The sequence below is a fragment of the Lynx rufus genome, unplaced genomic scaffold (assembly GCF_022079265.1).
Source record: "Lynx rufus isolate CCGP_SWC_20201006 ecotype Redwood Valley unplaced genomic scaffold, mLynRuf1.p SCAF_4, whole genome shotgun sequence".
In the NCBI taxonomy this organism is placed as follows: domain Eukaryota; kingdom Metazoa; phylum Chordata; class Mammalia; order Carnivora; family Felidae; genus Lynx; species Lynx rufus.
This window is the reverse complement of record NW_025814856.1, coordinates 50,324,147-50,344,643: the sequence shown is the minus strand read 5'-3', so window position 1 is coordinate 50,344,643 and position 20,497 is coordinate 50,324,147. Positions and strand designations below refer to the sequence as shown.

Here is a 20,497-nt window from a genome sequence, read left to right as displayed (position 1 = left end):
TGTATGGTATAAGGTAAGGGTACAATTTCATTCTTTTACATGTAGATAAAGCACCAATTGTTAAGAATAGCCTTTGGGGCGCCTGGGTGGCTCAGTTGGTTGAGCGTCCAACTTCGGCTCAGGTCATGATCTAGTGTTGTGGGTTTGAGCCCTGCATTGGGCTCTGTGCTGACAGCTTGGAGCCTGGAGCCTGCTTTGGGATTCTGTCTCCCTCTCTCTCTGCCCCTCCCTGGCTCACACTCTGTCTGTCTGCCTCTCTCTCAAAAATAAAAACATTAAAAAAAAATTAAAAAAAAAAAGAATAACCTTTCCACATTGAATGCTCTTGATATCCTTGTTGAAAGTCAATTGACTATATATGTGAAGGTTTATTTTTATACTCACTATTATATTCTTTTGGCCTAAAAGTCTGTTTTTATGTCTGTATTACATACTATTTTAATTACTGTAGCTTCGTTATAAATTTCAAAGTCAGGAGGTATGAGTCCTCCAACTTTATTCTTCCTTTCCAAGATTGTTTTGACTATTTGGGTCTCTGGAGATTCCATGTAAATTTTAGGATGAATTTTTCTACTTCTGCAAAAAGTAACATTGGGATTGAATTGAAATTATAGATTGCTTTGGTAACTTCTGATATGTTAATAATATTGTCTTATAATTTGTGAACACAGGATGTCTTTCATTTATTTATGTCTTTAATTTCTTTCAACAATGTTTTGTGGTTTTCAGCATTAAAATTTTTCACTTCCTTGGATAGATTTATCCCTAAGCCTTTTATTCTTTTATGTGCTATTGCATTCTTTATTTTTTTTCCTAAGTTCTCCTGGTATCATTTAGTAGGTTGCTGCCTGAGTATAAACCTCATGCTCTTTGTGAACAACTTGAATTTGTGCAGTTGTCAGAGGATTTTCTTAGAAAACAGTTTAGCTCCTGAAAAAATCTGGCTTAATATCTTCTGATCTGGAGAAGATTTTTGCTTATTGGTTGGATGTATCTTGAAAATGATTAATTGCTTATACTCAGGATTATGCACTTTATGTGTATATGCCTGTAAATACTGCTCTCTGTGGCATTCAGAGATGATTGCTGCTGGTAGATTGTTGTGCATGAATGCCCGTGTCTGAGGGAGGTAAAGAGTGTGTGAGAGAGGAAGGCAGACAGACTAACACAGACTCACTGAAGAGCTGAGCTTTGTGTAGCATCATACAATCAGTGTAATTTTTGCTCTTTCAAGTAAATTTACTCATTGAAGTGCCAATGTAAGTGAACAAGATACATGTTCTCTCGACTAAATCCTTCATCTGTTGCTTTTTTTCTTCATTTTTATTGCATGTCTTTCGGGAGGTTTGATGTTGGAGCCTCATCTTTGGGGGCTGTGTTTGACATCCTGTTCTGACATCTATGGACAGATACATGAAAGATGACCGACTTTCAGTGCCCACAAATTGTTGAATGATGTTTGTCCCCAAGAGGGAATTTATCTTGGAGAAGCTTCTATAAGATGGGAAGAAGTATATAAGATGATTATAAATCAGGTGCAAAAATAAAAGATAGTTTTAAGTTGAACTCCCGCTCCCTAGTTTGTCAGCTTGATTGCATTTTCCAGGCCAGTTGAGTACTGGATGCCTGGGTTTCCTGAGTTTACTGGGTGATTGATTCTTCTTAATGTGGTCTTGGGTGCCTGTTTACAAGAGGAGATCTTAGAGCACCTGGATGGTTGTTGTGGTTAGCTTCTTTCCTTTACTCAGATAAACATTAGAGGGTACAGTTTTGTTTTGGTAATGATTTGGCTTATTGAAAGCCAGACAACATCAAGAGCTTTTTTTTTTTTTTTAAGAACTTATACTTTTGTGATGTATGCTGTTCTTTAGTATAAGAAAAACTTATTATTTCTGGGAGAATCTTGGAAATATCTTGACTGTACAGACTTACAAAGGTTTTTTTTTGTTTTTAAAGAATCTGTCTTATTCTTTAGTATAAATTTTCTATTTGTAACAAAACCTTGACAATTCTTCTTGGTGTCTTTTGTCGAGAGTCACTTGCCTCTGCAAACACACTGGGTGGGTGATGTGTGAGAGCTCTGCTTCTCTGGGAGGAAACTCACGAAAGGGGCTCTATTCTATTAGCACATGTGGCTTGGCTGTTAAGTACTTACTGAGTTCCTGAAGCTTAAAGACAGTGCCACTGAAATACTAGCAGAGTCCTGAAACAGATTGTGAGGGAGAGTCCTGGGCACTGAGGAATCCTTCATGGATACTATTTCTGCACTCGTCTTTGGAGATATTTGGTCACACCTGTTATGTCACATTCTTGCCAGCACTGTCTGCATGCCTCCAGCTTCCCTTATTTTTATTTTCGAGAGGAGACCTCAGAAATTGAGGCTCTAACAAGGGATACATAGAAATGTGACATGTATTGGATCGAATGGAAATATTGGTTATGTCTGATTAGTTTTCCTTTTCCATAATAAATTACTAGATTCTATTTAACAAACTAAGAGAAATGTCCAGATGGATTCACTACCACATAGTAGTCAGTGATAAATATCGAATCTTTAATGCTTTTTTATTGTGCTTCATATGTTTGTTGGTGTTCTCTGATCTATGAAATATGCAGGAATTCTCTAGTAATACTGTAAGTAGAAGCCTCATTAGAATTACACAGTTCACTACTCCTGATTTTAAAAGGAAATTTTGTTTTCAAATTAATTAATCTGGAAGTGCATGGAGTGGGCATTGTAATTAGATAGCTCATAGGAGTGATGATTCTTATTCTCTGTCCCTGGGGTTTTGGATTCATTGTTATCTAAGCTTCCATTTTACTGAGTATAAATTGTACTGCTAAATGTGGAAATAATAAACATACAGAGGTTGTAGATTTTATGGTACTCTTAAATGTGTCTTTTTCTTTCTTTTACCTTTGTAGAACAGGAAGATAAAAAGATGAAATTCTCAGACACTCTTCCCATAACAGACCATTTCCCTCAAACAAAGCTGGAATCCCCAGGGAGAATGGAGCCTGACAGACCAGATGATTCTTCCAGTTGTACTGATATTCAAGAAGAAACTCTTTCTTCATCAGAATCGGACTCATTCAATAGGTAAGAAACCTGTAGTACCGAATTATTGTAAATTTCTATTTTCCATACCTGTGCATGCTCAGACAGAAAGACACAAACAATTAGAAAGTAACTTTGAGGCATGAGGCAGTTCAGTCTTCCACTTCAGGCTCTTTTTACTGCTTTGTAACTTCCACAGTGATAGCAAGCAAGGCAGTATGTGGGAGATCATTGCAGTGACCGTAGGGTGGCCTTGTTTCTTACTCTGTACACTTTAGATAGATATTTTTTCTGGAGTCAGAAAAGGGCATGATAGACAGTGATGTTTTTGTCAAGACAGGGAGTGAAGAAGGTAAAGATGACTATACTAGAAAATAGAAATGACCAGAAAGACAGTGTATAGGAGAGAAAAACAAGAAAAATGTAATTGAGCAAGTAATGGATGGGAAAGCTTTAAAAAAGAGAGGTTTGGAGGTGAGTAATTTTTTAAAAGATATTTTTAAAAGATGATGTACTTTAAAAGATGACCTAGTATAAAATGATTATACGTGTGTGTGTGTGTATTTATATAATTTTTGTGTTCTGGCATTCACTTTATATCATAAACCATTTGTACCCATGTTTCTACCTCATTTTTATAGCTGTTTTTAAGTGGGTGCAGAGTTTTCTTATGGTTCTGTATCATAATTGACCAAACCCTTCAGTTTCTGTTCCCCAGTGTTCTACTTAACACATCTAAAGCTGTGGTAAAGCTCTCTATGTATAGAGCCTTTTGTTTCTAATAAATTATTTCTTTATTTTTAACACCATTTTGACCATAGTATGTGTTGCTGCCTTCTAAATGAATTATACCAATTTTAAAATGCTACAACCTGTGTGTGAATGTGTCTAGACATTATTTAATCTTTGATATTTCTTCATGTAAAAATTAACAATGCTGTAGAATGATAGATTGTCTAATCTGAAACATCAAATTAAGAGGAAAATTTTTTATAAGAAGACTATACCCAAAACCCCTCTGCTTTCCAAGGATTCTTAGGAAACGGTTTCAAATTATTCAGGCTGAGGTATTAGGAAGGGAAAATCTTCTCACTTCACTTCTAATGTTTTCAAGGTCAAAAACACCTCTCAAGTTGGGTAAGGGAAGAACACATGGTGGCCTGAGCATTATCCCTTTTGTCCAAGAGTATGGTACTGCAAGCCATTCCTTCAAGTCCAGTAGGCAGTATTTTTTTTTTTTTTAAATACAAGTCATGTAGGAATGCAGGGTAAAAATGGAGGAAAATCAGGGTCCACGTGAGTATGAATTAGTTTTTTTTTTGTTTGCACCCTATTTTTTTTCCTAATATATGAAATTTATTGTCAAATTGGTTTCCATAAAACACCCTGTGCTCATCCCAAAAGATGCCCTCTTCATTGCCCATCACCTCCCCTCCCTCCCACCCCCCATCAACCCTCAGTTTGTTCTCAGTTTTTAAGAGTCTCTTATGTTTGGGTTCTCTCCCACTCTAACCTCTTTTTTTTTCCTTCCTCTCCCCCATGGGTTTCTGTTAAGTTTCTCAGGATCCACATAAAAGTGAACACATATGATATCTGTCTTTCTCTGTATGGCTTATTTCACTTAGCATCACACTCTCCAGTTCCATCCACGTTGCTACAAAGGGCCATATTTCATTCTTTCTCATTGCCACTTAGTACTCCATTGTGTATTTAAACCCCAATTTCTTTATCCATTCATCAGTTGATGGACATTTAGGCTCTTTCCACAATTTGGCTATTGTTGAGAGTGCTGCTATAAACATTGGGGTACAAGTGCTCCTATGCATCAGTACTCCTGTATCCCTTGGGTCAATTCCTAGCAGTGCTATTGCTGGGTCATAGGGTAGGTCTATTTTTAATTTTTTGAGGAACCTCCACACTGTTTTCCAGAGTGGCTGCACCAATTTGCATTCCCACCAACAGTGCAAGAGGGTTCCCGTTTCTCCACATCCTCGCCAGCATCTATAGTCTCCTGATTTGTTCATTTTGGCCACTCTGACTGGCGTGAGGTGATATCTGAGTGTGGTTTTGAATTGTATTTCCCTGATGAAGAGCGACGTTGAGCATCTTTTCATGTGTCTGTTGGCCATCTGGATGTCTTCTTTAGAGAAGTGTCTATTCATGTTTTCTGCCTATTTCTTCCCTGGGTTATTTGTTTTTCGGGTGTGGAGTTTGGTGAGCTCTTTATAGACTTTGGGAATTAGTTTTTAACCATAGTCACAGAATGCCTTAATGTCTGGGAATGCCTGGGTGAGACGGGACACATTTGAAGTGGGGGAAGGGAAGAAAGTGTAGGAAGAAATGCATGGCAGCCAGATGTGTATTTATTTATCTGGTGTGGGATGATGGGAAGTAGGGTGAGTTTGTTGGAGGTCTTGGCCTCAGACAGATATATTGGCATCACCAAAATCTGAGAGGATTATTAAACCACTAAAAATGTTTTTAAAAATTTTTATTTTAGGGGCGCCTGGGTGGCACAGTCGGTTAAGCGTCCGACTTCAGCCAGGTCACGATCTCGCGGTCCGTGAGTTCGAGCCCCGCGTCGGGCTCTGGGCTGATGGCTCAGAGCCTGGAGCCTGTTTCCGATTCTGTGTCTCCCTCTCTCTCTGCCCCTCGCCTGTTCATGCTCTGTCTCTCTCTGTCCCAAAAATGAATAAACGTTGAAAAAAAAAATTAAAAAAAAAATTTTATTTTAATGTTTATTGTTGAGAGAGAGGGAGGGAGGATGTTGGGGAGGGGCAGAGAGAGAGGGAGACACAATCAGAAGCAGGCTCCAGGCTCTGAGTTGTCAGCACAAAGCCTGACGCAGGGCTCGAACTCTCAAACCATGAAATCATGACCTGAGTTGAAGTCAGATGCTTAACCGACTGAGCCACCCAGGCATCCCTAAAAAATGTCTTTAATGTAAGCTCTTATATTCTGTTTCACCTTTTATTTAGTTCTGCACATGTGTATGTCTGCACACACACATGCACCCACATCTCATGGAACTCCCTACTCATTGCACATATTAATGGCTTTTTTGAGATATAAGTTACATAGTGTGCAATTCACTTGTGCAAGTATACACTTTAATAGTTTCTGGCATATTCCCAAAATCGTAGAACCATCACTACAATGTTAGAGCATTTTCATCACCTCAAAAAGAACCTTCATACTCATTAGCCATATTCCTCCCAACTCTGCCTGCCTGTGGCAGCCACTCATCTCTTTTCCGTCTCTATTGATGTGCCTATTCTGGACAGTTCATACCAGTGGGATCAAACAGTGTGTGGTCTTTTGTGACTGGCTTCTGTTACTTAGCGTAATGTGTTTGAGGTTCATTCATGTTATGACATGTTTCCCTTTACAGTGTAGGATATTATTCTGTTGTATGGATATACATTTTATTATTCATTTATTAGCTCATTGATATTTGGGTGTTTTTTTTTTATTGCAATCTTATTAGGAAAAAGAATCATTGAGTTTGCTTGTACACTTTGGAACATAGCTTTAGGAACCGTATATGAGGATTTACTTGGCCTGTCCTTGAGAAAGTAGGCAGTGTCTATTACTCATATCTCAGATGTGAGTAACTGGTCTATACATTGCAAATATTAAGTATGTTTTAATCTTTAAATTTTTTATTTTATTTAAATTCTTTTTTATACACCTTTTTTTATTTGTCCTGTCATTTTGTCTATCTAAGAGTTTTAAGTTTAAAAGATAGAGTGTGTTCCTTATATAATACCTAGAAGCCAAGGCCAAAGGGAGTGTGAGAATGAAGTGAGCCTTTGCTAGTGGTATTTGCTTTGATACCAGGACAGAGCACTGGGCAACTGATTCAAGACAAGACTGCCGAGGATTAAGTATGCAGCGGGAAGCCGCTGCTGTAGCGGGAGGAGTAGTAGGCATACACGTGACTGGCGGTGCAGCAGGATCTGCTGGGTGATTTGGGAATCAATCTTTTGAAGTCTTTCCGTATCTATGAAAAACATATAAAAACCTCTTATTATCTCAGATCTGTTGGGAAGATGAAATGAGGTAATAGATCTGAGAATCTTGGATAAATATGTGATTATTTTACTTTATAAAGATGGGGTCAGTTACATTGCCTTCAGTAATGCTGCAAAAGTTGGAACTCTGTAGCTGGACATTGCATCTTCTTCCTTCTAAATCTTCAGCTAAATCACATAGGTTATCTTCTTTTCCCTCTCCCCATCCCCATTTCTGTTCTGAACTTTGCTAGAGAAAGTTATGAGCCTGGGCTAATTAGTTCCATTCAGAATTCATTTTATTTGGCCTCATCTAGGTGCTTGCTACTGAGGCATAGTTCTAAGTTACTCTCTTCTGCATTTCCCATGGTGCCTAGTCCACACCAGTTGCTTGTGTCTGTGTCCTCACCTTCAGTAGATACCGTGTCTCGCGGCTCACCAACGCCAGCTAATCTGACTTGCCTCCAGCTCTGCCTTTCCATTTTAAGGCCTCTTGTAATTTCTGACCTCTTCTTTCCTGTTTCTCATAACAGCAAGACAGATTTCTTAAGACATTTCTAATTAATTTCCTTAGTGAGAAAAAGACATTTCTTTTTTTAAAAATAATTATATTTTTGATTTTGATTCCAGTGTAGTTAACATATGGTGTTATATTAGTTTCAGGTGTATAATATGATTCACCAGTTCTGCATTACACAGTACTCCTCATGATAAGTGTACTTTTTTTTTTTTTTTGAGGGGGAGAGAGTGTGGGGAAGGGGTAGAGAGAGAATTTTAAGCAGGCTCCATGCTTAGTGCAGAGCCTAATGTGGGGCTTGATCTCATGACCCTGAGCTCATGACCTGAGCCGAAATCAAGAGTCAGACACTCAACCAGCTGAGCCACCAGGTGCCCCGATAAAGTGTACTCTTTAATCCCCTTCATGTATTTCACACATCTCCCCACCTACTTCCCCTCTGGTAACCATCAGTTTGTAGTGAAGAATCTGTTTCTTGGTTTGTGTCTCTTTTTGTTGTTGTTATTCCTTTGTTCCTTTGTTTTATTTCTTAAATTACACATATAAGTGAAATCATGTAGTATTTGTCTTTCTCTGACTTGTTTTGCTTTGCATAATACTCTAACTCCATCCATGGTATTGCAAATAGCAAGATTTCATTCTTTTTTTATGGCTGAATAGTATTCCATTGTATATGTGTATACCACGTCTTTATCCATTCATCAGTTGATGCACACTTGGGCTGCTTCCATAACTTGGCTGTTGTAAATAATGCTGCCATAAAGGAGACATAATATTTCTTAAGATAAATTCATCTACCTCTCCTGTATGACATTACTCTGTCAGTCGTTCCTCAGGTTTGTTCTTGGATGGCCTCGTTCAGCCCTTCCTATGATCACTTTCTCTCTCATTCTTCACACTAAGCAGAAGTTATTTCTGCTGCTTCTATGAGTTCCTATAGCAGGGTATCTGAATTCCACAGCAGTTTATCTAAATTAAATCCTATCTTGTATTATGGTTATTTGACTATTTTTGTCATTCCTATTGTTACTCATCAGAGTCCTTAAGAATTGAGTCTGTCACTTATTTTTGAAAAAGTCTCCTGCCAAGAGTTTATCACTAGTCTGCTATTACTACTAGACCTTTATTAAGTGAACATTGCTTATAAGACATACATTTTCTTTTAATGTCTGAAATTGTGTCTGAATGTCTGAAATTGTGATGTGTATTGTAATCAATGGCATCTTACGGTTGCTACCAGCCAGGTTGTAGTCCTGTTGTATTTACCAGTTCACAAGCATCATGGCTTTCCAGACTGTTATCATTTCAGTTGAGTTATGTGCATTGTTGTCATATCATTGGTTTGTCATTTAAACTATATTTCACAAATTAATGAGAGAAAAAAGTTGCTGTGTATGAAGGAAGTGCAGCAGAGTATAAGTTTCATGTTAGGAAGGCAGTATTCATCATCGAATGAATGGCTGCAATTCCATCTTCTTGCAGAACAATCAAGTGATTTATGGGATGTAGGAAAGAAAAATACCCACAAGTCTGAAGACTTGTTACAGTTTTGTTAATGAGCTATGTGCAAAGGATTGTCTGTTTGTTACATGACCAACTGAAGGCAGGAGAAATGGTTAGTTAAATCTCTTGGAAGAAATTTCAAAGTAATAACAGCATGACTGATTCACATTGCAAATGACTATTGTTAGGGTGTCACACATCAATTTGTCAGACCCTTCTTGATGTCTTCAAACAGAAGCTGCTTCTAGTCACATGAAACATGACTGAGGAAAGAGACAAAATTAGGAATTCAGTTTGCAAAATGGTTGTCAGTGCCTTCGATGAAATTCCTGGAGGGGTGCCTGGGTGGCTCAGTCGGTTGAGCATATGATTCTTGATTTCAGCTCAGGTCATGATCCCAGGGTTGTGGGATCGAGCCCTGCATTAGGCTCCACCCTGATCGTGGAGACTGCTTAAGATTCTCTCTCTCTCTCTCTCTCTCTCTCTCTCTCTCTCTCTCTCTCTCTCAAATTAAAAGAAAAATTCATGGAGACAGTATTCAAGTATTGTTGAGAAATGATCTCCACTGCTGTTGGTAGTACACACGGTAACTTTGTGAGGGAAGGTTCAGGCATCATAGATACTGAGTCACAACATGATGAAAAAGAGTCAGGCTCCAGCTCTGAAGATACTTTGGGAATACTTTAACCAGTTTTTTTCAGTTTTTTTTTTTTTAAATATATGCACAACAATGGTATAAGATAAAAACCTTTGTCTCCATATGTTTAAAAGAAGTCTCTGGATATGTAAGTAAAAATTCCAAGTGAAAAGGAAGTCTTATATCACAGTTGAATTGACCTCAGTTTTTTCTAAGGGTCATTAAATAATGGTTCATCCTGCCATCATTGTTGTCTTAGGTATTTGAAATGCAGTATTTGATTATGAGCAAGGTCTCTGACTCACTTCAAATACAATTTTGTCACCTAGTTGGAAACTCATAAAGTATATCCCAATACTGGCTGGTGTTACCCTGGTGAAAGCTGTCACAAAGTATAGCGATCCATTGGTTATGGCTGTTGTTATTTAGTGACTACAAAAGCTGAAAAGTTAAAAGAGATACCCATTTGATTCGGGTAATTAGCTCCATAGAAATCAGTAAAAGAATTCAAAGTGAGAAGGGGACCCATCACAACCAAATACTTCTAGTACATTCTTAGCATATTAGAGGTAAGTTGTCTTTACTTATCTGGTCCAACTTTTATTTTTCATAATATTCAGGCATCAGATGGAAGGTTAGTACTCTTGTTGAGATCTTTTCCAACCCTGAAATTCCATAATCCTATTATTTTTAATGAGTATAGTAGTTGGTAAATTACCTGTGTTCTTTTACCACTGTTCATTGCAGATCATGAATCAACCTTCTAGCATTATAGTTATTGCTTATATATTAAAATGCTTCTATCTGTATTCTCTTCAGTTTTTACAAAAATTTTCTCATTTTTTTTCTTTTAATGATAATTTTGTCACTTTCATTGTAAAGCCATACATTTCCAGAAGCACTTTTAAATTAGATGTTGTGCATGTTTGTTGTGAAGGATAGAAAATTTAGGTAAGCAGAAAGAATAAAATTCCATAATTTTATCAGCCAGAAATAACTCCATGTTAACATTTTCATGTGTAGATCCTTCTAAAGATAGAGGTATGGACAGATGGATAGATAAATGAACATTTTTAAAACGAAAAGATCGTAATATTTTATAATTTTTTGTGCATTTTTATTCTTTTAAGAGAAAAGTCATGCTGTTTCAGGTCTCATGTGAGTGCAAATCTATTGCCAATTGTTCTGAACTCATGCAGTCATGCTCTAATACAGAGTATAGATCTATTATACTGTTGAATAAAGATGTTAGTTTTCCTTGTGTTAGAACAGTAATCAAACTTACATAATATGGCAGAGTGACAACTAAGCATAATCTTATTTTGAGAACCAGTAGGTATGTCAATCCAAATAATTATTGAGATGAAGCTGTTTTGTTGCTAAATTGATTCTTAACTCTTAAGTAAGTACTCTTTAGAATTTGAAATATGAATGCTGTAATGATTCTCTGTTGCCCAACATGAAGACAGATAATAAATTGATTAGAATTTTATATTTTCATACAACTTCTTGCTAGGTGATTTCTGGGAGTTTAAGAGACTTGTCCAGATTTCCGTAAAATAGCTTATTGTTCTTCTTAATGAAAAAGAGAGAGCTTTTGTTCCCTGAGTTTTGGCAAGCAGAGAAAAGTGCATTTTTATTGGGTGCTACGTTATAAGAAAAGATGCTCTTGATTATGACTCTATAGAGGAGGCTTTATCTTCATGCAGGGAAGAATAGTAGTCATGCTTTTCTTTGGAAGAAGCTTTAGATCATTATTTTAAAAATATGTACTGGTGCACTTTAGTTCTAGGCAAAAAAAATTTATAAAGAGACATTGTGTTGTGGCCTAACTGAAGAAATTTCAATAAGCTCTATAGATTAGATAATGTTGCTACGTCAGTATTCAGTTTTCTGGTTTCAGTAATTTCATTGTTGTCATGGAAGTGAATGTAGTTGTTCTGAAGAAATGTACACTGAAGGGTTAAAGGGGCATAATGGCTGCAATGCACTTGCGGTGGTTAAAAAGTAATAGTACGTGTGTGAGCACTCACACAGAGGCGGGATAGAGCACATGTGGCAAAATGTAGTGAACAACTGTAAAATTTGGGTGAAGGGTACCTGGGTCACTTTTTTTTCAGTCTTTTTTTAATGTTTATTTATTTATTTTGTGTGAGAGAGAGGCACAGAGAGAGAGATAGAGCAAGGAATGGGTAGAAAGAGAGAGAGAGAGAGAGAGAGAGAGAATCCCAGTCAGGCTCCACACTGTCAGCACAGAGCCCAATGTGGGTCTTGAACGTACAAACTGTGAGATTGTGACCTGAGCTGAAGTCAAGAGTTGGATGCTTAATCTACTAAGCCACCAGGGGCTCCAGGAGTCACTTTTTTGTAGCTTTGCAATTATTAAAATTAAAAAAAATTATTGAGAAGTCATTGTCCATAATCAAAAAAGTTTGGTTATTCTAGGACATTTTCTAAAAGAAATAGTTATATTTATGATTTATCATCCAAAAAAAGGTGGTAGCCAGGGGTCTACCTGGGGTGGTGCGTTTGGTTTTCATTTATCTCAGCCATTCAGTTCAGGACCAACCTAGGTAGGTTATCTCCGCTTTGGTGTGTTAGAGAGCGTGGGCTAATGAAGTGGGGACTGTGATTTCAATACTTGTGAAGACTGGCTCATTTCACCACTTTGTAACCTGGGTGAACCTTCTTGTAGATGCCAAGTGTTGGTCATAAAAGAATGTACATCAGACAAGGTGTGAATTAATACACATTTTAACTTTTCACAATTTCTGGCAAAAACTGCTAAGTTAGTAGGAGCAACTTTATAGGAAGTCCAACACAGACATAGGCACAGAACAGGCTCTTTGACAGAAAGGCTTAAATTAACTGTTGGCCATGCATTTGATATGTTTTGGTGCAACTTTTCTTCACTTTCCATTGATTTTTGGAAGAGCTCTCTGTCCAGAATCCTTTAGAGCAAGACAACAACAACAACAAACACAAAAATGTGAAGAAGTCTTGATTACTGTTGTTGGAAAATTTAAGGGAATTTCAGCCTTTCCTGAGTTCAGAGTAAATTAGAGACCAATGGCACAATCTTAAAAGAAAAAGCGCCATTGTGACATTCATCTAAGGAATGTCAAATACTGGCATCATCAGCCTGTTGAGACCAAGTTGAGTTTCATTGCTTATTGAAGGGAAGAGGAAGCACTACCTCTGTCATCAGAGTGGCCTCTTAGAGCCAGAAGGGCAAAGTTGAGATGCGTGTTGAGATTTTTAAGTATGGTTTTGGGCAGGTCTTTCAGTGCAGTCTTGGTTGGGATCAGGTAAACCTAACAGTTGAGAACTGGTGAACACAGCAGTAAGAGGTTCTTAAGAGGTGAGGGGTGCAAAGAGTCTGGGGGTGTGTCCTTTGATGTTTTCTATTGAAAAGCTGATGGGGTCTTTTGAGTTGGAGTCAACAACAAAGCTACAACTTTTATCTTCCTAGACAAGAGTCTTCTGGAACAGTAAAGTATCCTTATTAATGTAGGCAGTAAAGGTATGTGATATTGACAATGTTATTTGAGTACTGAGAGTGTTGGATGTGTTACATCATTTCGTCCACAGGCAAACCCATTTTAAAGATGTGGACATGAAAGGTTAAAGGGGTTAATTAAGTTGCTTATGGTATGTGGTGACATCGGCATTTGAACCCAGGGCTAGTTTGCCTCAGAGCCCAAGTTCTCCTGACTGCTAATGCTGCCATGGACAAGGCAGCTTGCTCTTCCCATTGTTGAAAGAGTGGGAATAGGCAGTTCTTGAAATGGTTGGATTTCCTGAGAAGACCTTGAGACAAGGATTTGAGCGGAAGTGGTGAATTTGGAAGGTGAAGGAACTGCTGTCAGGAGGAGGCGGGCACAGGAGATAGGCACAAGAAGACTGTGTTGAAGGGGGCACGTTATCAAACCAGATGTCACCGCGAAGCTGGAGCCTGAGCCTCCTTGGAATTAGGAGCTGGTTTAAAACACTCATCTGAGTTAACCCAGGCAAGGGCTAAGGGAGGCGGTTATTTGGTTGGGGGCTGCTCCCTGCTGCTTGCAGCCTTCCATGCTGGTGGCAAAGCACACTTCACCAGTGAGAGGACGAAAGTCTTGATAGTTGGAAGTCAAGCCTGAGGGGATAAGGGCAAGGAGATCCGGCCGGGGCACCAGCTGGATCTGCCAAGGCAGTGATTCCATCTGAAGATAAGAAATGGTTTGGTTTTACGTATGCTTCATCACTACAGATGGGGTGCTCTAGGCTTCTGCCTGTGAGAGTCCCAGAGAAAGTCGGAATGTCCATAGGCATTCCAGAGCTCCCTGCACCTCTGCACGTCTGTTTGCCAAGCATACTTGCCATTGCTGCCCGGAGTGGAAGAGATAAGGATGTCTGGGGGCTGTTGAAGAAGTGATAGACAAGGAAATGTGAGGGAGAGAGAGAGACATTTTCTAGAAAGCTCTGAGACAAATGAGTGCACAGACTGATGGGAGAAAATGTGCTTGTTGATTAGAAATAATTTACTTTTTCATCTTGTGTGATAATACACTGAAGCACAAAATAATCTGTCGTCATACTAAAGTTTACCAACATACTGAATAAAAATCTCTTGGCCTCAGGCAGAAAATCAGAAGCGTAGAATTGGGAGTTCTTTGATTGTCGGGCATATTTCCTTATTATCCTGTTTTGTTTCTCCTCAGTAGAGGTGACCCTACTGTTAATGGGCCTTGGGTATTTGGATATCCTCTCCCACTTCTGAAGTTACTTCACTGGGTATAGCACAACAGGCCCACTGGTCTTTTTTTCGGAATGTCTTTAGATGAATGGCAATGTTGTGTGACTTTGAGCCTTCCTTGGCCATTGGGGGAAAAAAAAAGCTGATCTTCTATTTAGATGTCCAAGGGCACGTCTAATAGTAATTATTTATAAATATTTTTTCTTTTACACAGAATTGCTTGCTTATTCATGTATAAGAATCAGAGGGTAGTATTTTGAAGTGTACTTATCTATACTATTTCATTTGCATTGATGTGTGGACCTTAAATATTTCTCTAATATATGTGCTGAAGTTTCTCCCTGACTTATTTCAGAAGACTTTTATCTAATCTTACCCATCTGTAGTTTAGCATAATTTTTGTTTCTGTCATGTTAGCTCCGTGTCTTTATCTTAAACTGGGTGGAACATGGAAGGCAGGTTGTTGGGAGTAGGAGATTACAGACAAGCAAGGCTAAAGCTTTCTGTGTGGTACAGTGTGAACTCGTGGCTAGCTTCCTGTAGATTCAGAGGGATACATACAGAGCTATTTATAGATCTGTGTATGTAAGTGAGCTAAGGCACACACAGGTATTTCCTTGCTCTGTCAGCTGCCAGGGCCCCAAAGCAAGGGCACTGCAGTTGGAAGAAGCACACCCAGTGCACTGATCTTGGTTTGTAATAACATTCCCCAAAAGAAAGAACTACTGCTTCTTGGAGACGTGGCTGATTCCAGCGGGGGGGTGGGGGGGGGGGGTGGGGGGAGGGAGTGGGAAGCAAGACAATGCCAGAAAAAGAGAGATACAGAAAGAGAAAAATAGAGGAGAGAGGAAAGTGGGGGTGGAGGGGAGGGAAGAGAAAAGAAGGGGAAAAAAAGAGAAAACAAAAACCTGGCAGACGCTACCTGAGCCAAGAGATTAGGGTCGCTGGGAAGATTGGTGTTAGGTTGATGGCATCTGCTCTTGATGTGATGTGGTGGGAATGACACTTTACCTCTGTGGTCTTCCTCCCGAAAACTCAACAACCTCCATCAAGTTGTGAGAAAAACATCAGGCAAACTGCACTTGAGGGTCATTCTACAAAATACCTGACAAGTGCTCCCCAAAGCAGTCAGGGTCATCAAAAACAAGGAAAGTCTGAGAAACTGTCAGTCTGGAGGAGTCTAAGGATACCTGATGACTAAAAGTAATGTGGTGTCCTAGATGGGATCCTAGAAGAACAAAAAACGATGTCAAAGAGTAAAGAAATATAATTCAAGTGTGGGACTTTAATTAATAATAACGTATTAATATTGCTTCGTTGGTTGTAGCTAATGTGTCAGAATGATAGGTTGTTAACTGAAGAAAGTGAAATGTGGGCCACTTGGGAACTTTCTGTACTGTCTTTGCAACTTTTCTGTGTATATAAAACTACTCTAAAATAAAAAAGGTTATTTTTAAAAAAGTACATTAGGACATCAAAATAAAGACATATATTGGTATGAAAATATTCAAAGAATGTATTGAATATTGGAAAACCAAGGTTATTGAAACGTTATTTTCTTTAGTGGTAATTTGAACACTGTGGGTTGTAAGTTTAGTTATTGAACTAGTCCTTTTTTCCTTGCATTTAGAATTACCTGTTATGTTTAGTCCTATAAATTAATTAATAAAACCATGCTTTAATGCATTCCAAAAAACATATTATTATTTTGTGTGCTATGTTAAAATTCAATCCATAAATGTGGCCTGAGGGAAGAATTCCACTTTCCTCTCCATTATCTGTTTTTTTTTTTCAATCAGTTTTTTTTGTTTTTTAATGTTTATTTTTGAGAGAGTGAGCTGTCAGCACAGAGCCTGATGGCAGGGTTTGATCTCACAAACAGTGAGATCATGACCTGAGCTGAAATCAAGAGTCTAATGCTTAACTGACTGAGCCACCCAGGCACCCCTCCAGTTTTGCTTTCTTGTACTGGTGTTTTTACTCTGTAGAATGATTTGCTCTCCGAAATCTATGTAGCCCAGCCTCTGCAGTTCATCATAAGAGAAAATGTGCATAATTTACAATATGCCTCATCCCCTTCGGTTACCATATTTGTGTTAGAGAATATACGCTTGTAAAAGTGATTTCAGCAGTGATTTCCAAGAATAATTTGAAAGTACACCTAGTTTTATCTTTTCTTCAGTACTTATTACCACAGGACATTCGCTGTTGAATAATAAGGTTTTCCTTTACTCACGCGGTTCATGTTGGCACCTTTTGGGAGTTTTTTTATTATACATTTTTGTTGGGTAATCTGATGGGCTTCTTTATAGTAGCTTTGCTCTTGTCGTTCTATAATAAGTTCTTGATTTTTCAGCCTTCTGGGTCAGTCCCAGGTGGCAGATATTTTCGTTTGTTTTTACCAAATTCATGCACTGCCATGATACAGAGATCTTCTGTAAAATTACTTTGAGCCCTTCAGTTTCCTGTATCAGGAGAGAGTTTTTAAATTCTAGAATGATTGTTACTTGTGTATCTAAACTGCCTGTAGAAACTGGCACTTCCTTCCAGGTCCACACTTACCAAATGATACCTTCATTGTCATAGCTTGGTGCAATGTCTGAGCATCACCCAAGGTTTTGTTATGATGACTGTCATTTTGAGAGTTTTAGTTGGCTTGACAAGGTAATACTTGTATACGGTTGACATTTTTATTTTGTTTTATTTTTTAAAGCATTTTTTAATATTCAAATTTTTTTTAATGTTTATTTTTGAGAGAGAGAGAGAGACAGAGGTTGAGTGGGGGGAGGGGCAGAGAGAGAGGGAGGCAGAATCAGAAGCAGGATCCAGGCTCTGAGCTGTTCATCTCATGAACCGTGATATGGTGACCTGAGTTGAAGTCAGACGTTTAACTAGCCGAGTCACCCAGGCGCCCCTAAGGTTAACATTTTTAAAGTGTACTTTTCTGTTTTAGTTTTCAGATATTTCATAAACTGTACAGGAATTCTTGTTCCATATGCTTCTGGATATATTCAGCTTGATATATAAAACCAAGATATAATCTTGATTGGTTCAGAACTCAGTTTTTCATTAAAAAAAGAGTGGCTGATAGTGTGTTTTTCAGAATGCCTTGAGAATAGCAAGTATAAGACCTTGAAGGAACTACCAGTTTCTTCTAAATGTTAGGTATGCAGTAACTATTTTGGATCCCCTCTCCCAGACTGCCAACCATGGGCAACCAGGTAAGAGATTTCTGTAGAAAGAAAGAAACAAACAAAAAAACAAAAAAATTCAAAGTCCTTTTGCACTTGTTCTGGTGAATGAAATTGGATGGAATAGAAGTGTGTAGTTTATGTATCATGCTATTGGAGTTTTGTATTTTTAGTCAGTTGATCAAATTTATAATTTGTTACAGTCAACTTGGAAGTTAAAACCAGAGGTTCCCCCCCCCCCATTCTCATTTCTTACTACCTTTGTTTTTAAATCAGAGATATAATGAGGTCTCCATGGAGATCTTTAGAACCTGAGGAAAAGGCATATTAGGATAGAATACAAACATTTTCAAGATAGAAGGTAACTCAAGAAGTCACTGAATGTAGTAAGTTTGTATCACAGGTAAGGAAATGGAGGCTGCCTGGACAGGCGAGGGAACTTATCCAAAGTCAGTGAATAGAGGTGAAGCCAGTAATTCTCAGCCCAGATTTTCCCCCAGTGACAACATGAGTTGCATCCAGAATTTTTGTCTTAGCTGCTATTGCTTCTGTTGTTAGTAGCATTTTAATGAAACTGTTCAAAAAATGGATAAAGAATGACTATATGTTCTGGTTTCCCTAAGATAGGCTGGCATCATTATTAATCACACCCTATAGTACTCTCCAGAGTCTCTGGGTTTAGATGATAGATTGTATGGTTGCCTTGTTAGAAGGACGTGCAATGTTAATTTGCACACGTTCTCTGTTCTCTTTATTACCACACAAACAGTCACATTCTGGAATATGGCTACATATTAAATCGCTGATTTTGCTTCCTCCTTTGATTTTACCACACTGTGCACTACTGAGTGCACATTGTTCCTGTATCTCAGAGAGATTTGAGTGTTAAAGAATAACAGGCTTCAAATACAGAAGCGTATTATTTATTTTTTTAGGTAATTCTGCAAAAGTCAATTAAATTATAGAAGCCTTTTAAGATTACATTAATGTGCACTGTAGTATGCTTCTCTTGCCCTCATAAGCACATTTTATTTGAGCCATTTATAATGTGTTACTGGAATTTGGGTAAAGTACAAATAAAAAAATTAAAAATATGTATCCGAACATTAAAATTTGGTGTACATACAATTTTGGAAGGATAATCCTTTCTCATGCACTACATCATTTAGTCTAACATTTCACTGTATTGGGAACTGAGTCACAGGAAAGTGCAGTGTCCACTGCCTACAATCCAGCAGTATAAGGTAGTTTTCAGATTCTTCTCCTTGAACGTAAGATTTAGGGTTTTATGGCCTGAACCCTGACTTGTTTTGGGTTTCTGTGGTTTGCGTGGTTGGTGTTGGCCAGACTTCCCACATTTGCACAGTTGAATGTGAATTCTCAGGGTAGACAGGTGGGTAGATTGTATAGAAGTTGTGCAGAAGACATGCTAGTCTCATTATGAGCTTCATGTCCAGCCCCTTGGTCCCTGTTATCAAAGAAATACGTGATCAAATGGAAGCTTCCTAAATGGTAGAGGAAATTTCCTCTTTGTCATGTTGCTTGTCTTTTAACTCATTTCTTTTTGTGTGGCTGGATATTGTAACCTGTTACTACCGTCTTGTTACCTTTTAGTGTTTGGTTTTTATTTGTGTCAGTCATTATCCTGCTGACATTCTAAAGAATAAAAACAAAATGAAGCATCATGATTTTGTCCTTCTGCCCACGTAACTTGATTCAGTATCTAGTTGTAGCAATGAAAATTTCACTAATTAAAAAAAATTTTTCCCTTACATTAGAGTCTCAGAGTTGATATCTTCTTTTGTTTCTTAAGTTTGTAAGTAAAACGAGCATACATGTGTAATTATATTCTGAAATGAATTTTTTTCCAGGCAGCCAAGAGGGCTCCAATGTTTGGAACTAACCTGATATCCTTTTATTTCTCTTAATTAAAAAAACCAACACACAGTACTTTTCTTTACTTTTTATAAGAATTTGAAGAGATCGACCAAAAACGTATGCTTCTCTCTTTAATATAGTGTTTCCTACCCCTTTTTCTTGGCACACAGAAAATGGTAATATTTGTGTGTCATAAAGAGATCATGCTGGAGGCCAGAGTTGCCTGCCTTGAGCTTCAAAATTATTTTGGCTATTGTAGGTGCTTTGCATCTCCATATGAACTTTAATTTTTTTTAATATAATTTATTGTCAAGTTGGCTAACATACAGTGTATACAGTGTGCTCTTGGTGTTAGGGGTACATTCCCATAATTCATCACTTACATACCACACCCAGTGCTCATCCTAACAAGTGCCCTCCTCAATTCCCATCACCCATTTTCCTCTCTCCCCTACCCACCCCCCCCATCTGCCCTCAGTTTGTTCTCTGTAGTTAAGAGTCTCTTATGGTTTGCTTCCCTCCCTCTCTGTTTGTAACTATTTTTTTCCCCTTCCCTTCCCCCATGGTCTTCTGTTAAGTTTCTCAAGTTCCACATATGAGGGAAAACATATGATACCTGTCTTTCTCTGAGTGACTTATTTCACTTAGCATAACACCCTCCAGTTCTCTCCGTGTTGCTGCAAATGGCAGGATTTCATTCTTTCTCATTGCCAACTAGTATTCCATTGTCTATATAAACCACATCTTCTTTATCCATTCATCAGCTAATGGACATTTAGGCTCTTTCCAAAATTTAGCTATTGTTGAAAGCGCTGCTATAAACATTGGGGTACATGTGCCACTATGAATCAGCACTCCTGTATCCCTTGTGTAAATTATTAGTAGTGCTATTGCTGGAGCACATTGAGGTGCCACCTCACACCAAAGTGGCTAAAATTAACAACTCAGGAAACAACAGATGTGAC

The 20,497-nt window shown here is 38.1% G+C and overlaps 1 protein-coding gene across 1 annotated transcript in view; it reads left to right on the top strand.

Moving 5' to 3' along the window:
• Window positions 1–20,497, top strand: part of RAD18 (RAD18 E3 ubiquitin protein ligase) — a 99,443-nt gene that overhangs the window by 59,452 nt on the left and 19,494 nt on the right. The window contains exon 10 of the mRNA XM_047096012.1: window positions 2,926–3,100. Coding sequence (XP_046951968.1) covers window positions 2,926–3,100 — 175 coding nt within the window. The remainder of the gene's footprint in view (window positions 1–2,925; window positions 3,101–20,497) is intronic.